We start from the raw sequence: 8,168 nt of genomic DNA, 5'->3' as shown, positions 1-8,168 counted from the left end.
TGATACTCGTTCAGCTCTTGTAGAATTAAATACAGAATGTTATGCTGAAAACCGCGAGAAGATTAGAGTTTATTAGGCAAAGATATTAACATTTTACTGGAGTGTTGTAGGTGTAGAGTCTCGCCGACGTAGGTTTTTGGTACACTTTTCGGAGCGGTAATAAAATACAATTTATTCACAGAGAACAACTTTATTCGCGACCACTCTCAACCGTAGTTCAAACAACTCTGCCTCCAAAGCTAGATTTTCTTCTTTTTACTCTTTCTTTTAATTTAACGTTCGCTCTTTTGAATATCGCAGCGAGGGGCTATGCAATGACATTTTGTTATAGGGTTGGTCATGATTATATTTCATCAACTCTACATCCCTTCTCTACTCTAATAAAAATGGTTCTATCAACCAAACTTTAAACTATGAACTAAATCTAGCGGGTAGTTTTTTTCTCACGCTTAGGACGTTTTGGCATGGTGTGTTCTTTGGCCTGTCTCTTAAATGCTCCCGACTTGCCTTCCTTCCCCAACATCATTCTACTCGTTTCGTCTAAGTCTCCTTCTGGTGCGTCCGAGTTCTGGGTGGGCTCTGTGAAATTATTTATTTATATAAAAAAAAGGACAAGATATATAATAAAATATGGCATAATAAATGTAGTGAACTCTTGGGATATTTGAAATAAATTGTTTTGAATAAATTCAAAACCTATTTATTTATTATAATGATAACCGACTTGCGTGGACTACAAACAACACGATTTTAATTTATCATACACTCTGAGGATAATCTATGCTAACTGCATTTCTCCTAGTTGACCCCACGTTCGTTTACGTGTAGTTTATACTCGATTAGTATAACCTCCGTATCCTCGCCGTATAACGATTTAATATTGCATAGATTACTTTTTTTTCCTCTAGCTTTAACAATATGAGAAATGATTTGTTTGTATGTTAATACAGGTTTGGTCTTTTTCTGAGTGTAGTGTATATGCGCAATTCATTTTCGACCAATTAAATGTACACTCCTGTTTTCTTAGTTTAATCTACTGTTGACCTAAACGAGTGAACCCCTTATAAGTCATCTGTCATTTAGATATCCTTTGCCTTTCTCGCAAGTCAGTGAAAATTCAGTGTTTACGGTATTTACCTGTGCGCTACGTTATAAAATTCAGCATTAAAATAGCAAAAATTTAAAGAATTTTAAAGAACTGACTTTTGTGAAGAATCGCGGGCCAATTACAACATTGGATATGTGCAGGAACGTTATAAAGTCGAAAGATTCGATTAAGGGAGACCGAATCATGACTGTGAGTAGGACCACAGAAAATAAGATCCAACAATGCATTTCTCAAACCCAAAATACGTCGTCAAACCAAGCAAGTAACTGAATTTCAACTGTACGTTGTTCTTGGTCGAAGAAAAAACGTAACGTAAAACATTTTTAAAATAATCAAATGAAAGTAGTACTTACGGCTCATAGTTGAAGTGTTGGTTCCAGCTTCTTTACCGGGTGACCATTTCTTAAGATGAGTTGCTGGTCGACGGTAAATAACACCTTCATCATTTGTGACTATCACGTCATTACCGTTTTTCTTGACAACTTTGAACTTTTCCAGTTTAAACTTAGGCTCTAGTTTTCCAGTTTCGTAATTCCTTAGTAAAACTTCATCTCCAACATCAATATCGGACGCTTTAGCATGCCTGCGCTGATCTGCATATATTTTCCCTGCATTTTCTTGATCGCATCGTTTTCTCGAGTTTCTTCATCTCGCTGCCAATGAGATTCTGTTCTAAGCGACGGCAATAGATCCTTAACTGGTCTACCGGTCATCAATTCCATCGGAGCTTTTCCAGTAACAGAATGAGGGTCGTGTTGTATGCGTAAACATAGTCTCGAACAGCTTTACGCCAATCTGCATTTATTGCCTTTGCGATTCGCAGAGTCCGCAAAATACCCTGGTTTTGGCGCTCTACTAACCCATTCATTTGGGGCCAATATGGGATAGTACGAATGAGTCGAATGTTCTTATCCTTGCAGTATTTTGAAAATTCCTCGCTTGAAAATGGTGGCCCATTATCACTCCGGATCGATTCTGGGTATGTCTGCTCATGGAATAATGATTCCAGCGCTTCGATCGTCTTCGCTGCGTTCGTTCCTTTCATTTCCGTAACTCTAAGGAAGCGACTGTAGTAATCAACCGTAACAAGAAATGTTGCGCACTCCTTAGCCGAAAAGAAATCAATTGCAATTTCTTGCCACGCTCGTTCCGGCATTTGTTTCCGCACCATAGGCTCTGGCGGCCCCTGAGCACTTACTGCTGCACATCCAGCACACTCTTGAATATAGTCTCCAACATCTTGGTCCATGCGTGGCCACCATACCTTTTCACGCAGGTTACGTCGCATTGTGACTATTCCGGGATGCCCCCGATGGGCTATTATCAGGGCTCTTCGTCTTAGAATTGTTGGCAAGATAATCCTTTCGTCCCTGACTATAATGCCATCAATTATTCCTAACTCTTTCGAGAATGCTTGATACCGGAAAAGGTCTGATCCCAAGTAACATTTTAAGTTTTATTCCCCTCTTGGAATGGTTTTCAAGATCAAATCATAAGAATTAACAATAAAACTCATAACTACACGACAACCTTCTGATGACCACTATAAGAGTAAAATATGACCAGGTGGCCCTCTCTAGATAACCACTATAAACCTCTTATAAGAGTATTTGAAAAACCCTTTTTGAACCACCTGCAAAAAAGGAATTAAGCTGCGGCAGCTGTCAAAATGTTGCTTTAAAAGGAAAAAATATTGCAGGAAATAATAACAAAATGGACTGATGATGAAATTCATGAAGAGGATGTCAACAAAATAAAAATTATCAGGTTTGTTTTTCAATATACTTTCTTTGAAATAAGCTGCGCTTTCGATTTTATGGTGAAATCTAGGAAAAAAATAAGATTGTTTACCACGCGCCGGCAAAATAATGTAGTTTAGCGCTTTAAGCTGAAAACAACTAAAACATCAACATCGTAAATATCCCCCTAATATGTTGATGTTTCTCCTAATTCCAATCATTTAGCAAGAAAAGTGTTCTACGCGATGAAAATATCATTTATTTTTGGATTTCAGCGATAAATTTCACCGACCCGAAAATACTTCTCCTTTTCCAATATGGCCATCATGCATTCCGAGCGGAAAAATGTTGCTCTTATTTCACACCGTTATAAACTCTTTGCAATGCAAATATTCTTATTGGGGTTATTCATTTGACCACATTACGACTAAAAATTGTGGCTTTGATCGAGCTTTGAAAATATGGCTTATTAAGCTCTTTACCACAACCGTAGAGTTGCTCATAAGATCAATCGGAATTTGACATTTGAAGCTTTTCCAGTAGATCTATGAGTGGTTTATTGATAATAATAAGAGCGCCAATAAAACTGAAAACTAGTCATGGCGGTTGCTGTCATAAAACCACTATAAGAATTAAATAAATCCAACAAGCATGGAAATTGTTACTTGGGATGGCCAGTTTTGACTATGTATTGCTTTCAACACTGTTTTGAGGACCTCATCCTGCTCAGTTTCCATTTTTATTTCCTGTAGAGAAATTGCTGCCGGGCCATCACCAACTGCACACAAGTAATGTTCCGTTGCTTTATCGAAAGGTGTATCTGATATCGAATTGGCCTGTACGCTTAACCTGGAGAGCACATCTGAAATGTTTGATGAACCAGGAATATGTTTCACACAGAAATCATATGGCTGGAGACGCAACGCCCATCCTTCAGCTCTTGAACAAGCTCGCTTTCCTTGTTGATGCTTTCCTCCGAAGATATACTCAAGAGATTTGTGGTCGGTGAATATTGTAAATTGGGTTCCAAACAGATAAGGGTAGAATTTTTCGACAGCCCATACGACCGCCAACGCTTCGCGCTGAGTTTGGGGGTACACTCTTTCTGTTTTTGTCAATCCTTTTGAAGCAAAGCTTATGATTCTTGAAATATGTTCACTGTTCCGCTGTGTGAGTACTGCTCCAAGGCCCACTGGTGATGCGTCTACATAGAGTTCTGTCTTATCCTTCGGGTCAAGTTGGCGAACAGTGTTTGACAGCTCATTTCGCAAATCATCAAAAGCGTTTTGCTGATCTACCCCAAAAACTTCAACTTCTCCTCTTATATATTTACGCAGTGCTTCAGACCTCGTTGACAGGTGTGGGATAAACTGCCCGACAAAGTTCACCAGACCTAAAAAACTTCGAGTTTCTTCTTTAGATTCTGGTTTTCTGAAATTTCTGATAGCAGAAATCTTCTCATCTGATGGAGATGTACCCGCTGCGCTAACTTTGAAACCCAGAATCTCAAGCTCAGTCACCCCCATCAAACATTTGGCTTTATTCAACGTAGCATTATTATTTTTCAGGACGGTTAACACTTGTCGCAAACGAGCGTCATGCTCCTCTTGGGTACTTCCGGCTACCACAACGTCGTCGATATACACCACAACACCTTGAATTCCAGATAACATTTCGGACATTACCCGCTGGAAAATCTCAGGGCACAATTAATTCCAAACATTAATCGCTTGAATCGCATAAGCCCCCTGCTCGTCATAAAAGTAGTGATTCCCCGAGATTCCGGATGGAGCTCAATGTGATAGTATGCAGATGTGATATCAAGTTTCGAGAAAATGGTCGATCCTCTAAGCCTATTCAGAAGAGTATCGATCATAGGAAGAGGATAATGTTCACGTTGTATCGCTTCATTTGGGTACTTCATGTTGATACACAGTCTAATATCATCTTTCCCCTTAGGCACCACAACCATGGGCGATATCCATTCCGGCGGTCCCACAACCGGCTCTATTACATCACTGTTCAGCATCTCTAGTATTTTCTGATCCACCTTTTCCTCCATTGCAGCAGGTACTCTCAAGTATGCTATTTTCCGTGGAAGTACACGTCCATCAATTGACAGCTTAACTTGGACATTGGGGAACTTCGGAAAAGCTTCAGATTTCACCTCAATGTTTTGGACCTCAAGACCGACTTTCAAGACCTTCAAATCTTCTGCTGTTCTTTTACTCAGGAGAGACTTCTGCGATCCTTCGATGACGAAAAATTCGGCGTAGCTTTTTGCTTGGATTCGTTTACCGAGATCCATGCTTCAAAAATGGTTAGAACACGAAGCGGTTCTTGAGAAGCATAAGACAAAATTTTTCGATCACAATGAAATCGTTTCTTGAAAAGTGTTGCACTTGTATTGATGAGCTCTTTCCAAACCTGCTCAGTTACAGTATTGATTGCTGCTCCCGAGTCGATAAGAAAAATGACGGGATGTTGATCAATCATGCATGTAATAATTCCATCACTTTTTCGGCTCATCTAAGTAAACGAGAAAATGTTAAATGATTCCTCACATTATTCTTGCTCAGGGCTCGTGAGTGGGTGAATTAAATTTTCTTCAACATGTGCGAGACGCTACAATCCCTCAAAAGTAACTTTTCTCTGCACTATTATTATTATTATATTTTTATTATGAGAGTATTTAAAGATTTATATGACAAAAGAAAAGAAACAAACATGTAAATGCTAATAAAAAATCATTCAACCTTCAAAGATTCCTCCGACGTCGGACGATGTTGCAATGCTTCTATCTCGCCGCAGTCATCATATCGTAGCGCGTTTGCTTCATCCTCGGTACGTCTCCAGGTGCTGCGGGATTTGAGTTGTTTCTTCCGTGCTGCTCTGCATTTTCGGGCAAAATGACCTGTACGCCCGCAATTGTTGCATTTCGAGTTTCGAGCGATGCAGCTTGGTGAATCTTTGTGATGTTTCCACGAACCGCAACGATCGCACTCCAATCGAGTACGGTTTCCATCATTCCACGGTTTTTCGCTCTTGTATACGGTTGTTCCAAAAGATCTCTCTCTGGGCTGATACTTTCTGCCCCAAACTTGCTTCACTGCAGATACACTAACCGGTTCAGCGTCTACCTTAAACGGGTGTGATTTCTCTTTTTGTTTTGCCAAGAGTTCTCGATTAACAGCGTAGTTAGTCAGTTCATCAAGATTCATTACATTCTCCAGACCCTTATCTCTTACTCTGTCATCTCTTGCTCCCATCGTTACTTGCTGTAGTATTTCTTTCTCCTCACGCTCTCGAAAATCACATCGGTTCGCCTGCGTGCGGAGCTTCAAAATGAAGTTGTTGAAGGATTCTTCAGTAGACTGTTTCAATGAACGGAAAACTTCCAGTTCAACTCGCTCATTACGCTTTCCAACGAAAAAGTTATTCAAGCGTTTGACAGCGTTATCGTATTCCGGGGTCTCCTGAGGTGCAAGTGGGACTTTTGCTGGTCCCGGTTGAATCTCACCAGGCACTGGTCTCAGATTAAAGTAAATCCTCTGAAGACCACGACCACCTCGTGCCAGCATAAGAATCAGTCTTTCGTGCTGCGAGTCAACCTGTTTCAACTCCAGCAGGAGTTCGAACGCCCTTAACCACTCTTCCCACTCTCGGCGGAGATCCGATGCATCAACCGCGTCGTTGAATGGTGCTAACGGGCAACTTTTGTCGTAGTCCATCTGAAAATCATTTAAATAATTGTTTGATTACATCGCATCGTCACTGGTACTCATTCTTATCGGATTTTTTTTATAGTCGGTCTTTTGTAACAATAAACACAAAGCTTCCACTTAATATTTTCTTACATTCATGCCTACATTAAGTGCATCATTCGGAATACTCTTGAACCTAAATAGAATGAGGCTATTTTCATTTTTTTTTTGTGCGCTTCGATCTTCATTCGGGCTCGCATCTTTTGGTATGTATGTGTGAGTGTGTGAAGCAGCGTTGGTCTTCAGCCAACTTTTTTTTTTCATCGATCTTGCATCTCTTTCTTCGTGTGCGCTTCGGTTTACGACCGGTCTCGCATCTTTTCCTCTTATGTGTGCGCTTCGATCTTCAATCGGACTCGCATCTTTTGGAGCACGGAGTAGTGTAGGTCTTCAACCATTTTTTTTGTTGTGCGCTTCGGTTTCCAACCGGTCTCGCATCTTTTCTGTGAATGTATTCGTTTTTCAATCAACGATAGTCCCAGGTCTTCAACCACTTGCACTACTAAATACGTTTCAGTTGGTCTTCAGCCAGTTCTTTTTTTCTTTGCACAATTTGTCCACACAATACATTCAACGCTAATCGTTGCTGATGGATGTAACCTTGAACGAACTGTTCATTCCGCCATTTTGTATGACAACCACGTTTTCAAATTATTACCTCCATTTTTTTTTACAATTCATAATCATCGCTTCATTTCATAACTTTTTCTTCGATAATATTATATTGAATTATAATTGCACTAGTATTTCTTCAATGCCTCGAAATTATCTCTCTTACGTTTTGAAAATTAGATAACAAACTAAATTATTCCATTTAGCTGAACTTACCTTGGGGAAAAAAAATCCGTTCGGCTGCGCCAAATTGTAGAGTCTCGCCGACGTAGGTTTTTGGTACACTTTTCGGAGCGGTAATAAAATACAATTTATTCACAGAGAACAACTTTATTCGCGACCACTCTCAACCGTAGTTCAAACAACTCTGCCTCCAAAACTAGATTTTCTTCTTTTTACTCTTTCTTTTAATTTAACGTTCGCTCTTTTGAATATCGCAGCGAGGGGCTATGCAATGACATTTTGTTATAGGGTTGGTCATGATTATATTTCATCAACTCTACAGTAGGGGTGAATTTATTTCTTTTCAAAGGTAAAAGAAACGAAATTTGCTCAAACCGCACTTCATAGAAATGCTACTAACTTAGCCGGGCAAACTCTAATCTTCTCGCGGTTTTCTGCATAACATTCTGTATTAAATTCTACAAGATCTGAATGAGTATTCATCGTAAGTTGTGCCGTCCAACTGCAATTGACTGTTTTTGGATGTTTATGCATACATTTTTCCATATAAACTTCCAACGAGTTTAGCACCGCTCAAACGTTAACCGATTTGGCTAAAATTTTGTCCAGATAATCAGGGCATCAAATAGAACCGAATGAGAGGGCGGCCCATCAAAAAAGTTGAGAAAAGTTTTTCCCATACTAATCTGAACCACCCTAATGCACAGTGAGCAAAAACCAACAACTTCAGACCTGTTGTAAGTGCTTCGATTATGGACATAA

General features: G+C 39.7%; 1 protein-coding gene across 1 annotated transcript; it reads right to left on the bottom strand.

Moving 5' to 3' along the window:
• Positions 1-241: 241 nt before the first annotated feature.
• Positions 242-7,722, bottom strand: LOC134227795 (uncharacterized). Its single transcript, XM_062709472.1, has 3 exons — positions 7,440-7,722; positions 5,604-6,578; positions 242-579 (listed from the first exon to the last, which is right to left on the bottom strand). Exons 2-3 carry the CDS (start codon positions 6,576-6,578, stop codon positions 541-543), a joined length of 1,014 nt encoding a protein of 337 aa, XP_062565456.1. The 5' UTR covers positions 7,440-7,722; the 3' UTR covers positions 242-540.
• Positions 7,723-8,168: the final 446 nt, after the last annotated feature.

The sequence above is a fragment of the Armigeres subalbatus genome, chromosome 3 (assembly GCF_024139115.2).
Source record: "Armigeres subalbatus isolate Guangzhou_Male chromosome 3, GZ_Asu_2, whole genome shotgun sequence".
NCBI classification, from domain to species: Eukaryota; Metazoa; Arthropoda; class Insecta; order Diptera; family Culicidae; genus Armigeres; species Armigeres subalbatus.
Note: the sequence above shows the minus strand (reverse complement) of the source record. Positions and strands in the feature narration are given on the sequence as shown.

Coding starts and splice junctions, on each gene's coding strand:
- LOC134227795 (XM_062709472.1), bottom strand. CDS start 6,578: ATGGACTACGACAAAAGTTGCCCGTTAGCACCATTCAACGACGCGGTT. Junction 580..5,603: donor CGTCGGAGGAATCTTTGAAG/GTTGAATGATTT, acceptor ATAATTTCACAG/AGCCCACCCAGAACTCGGAC.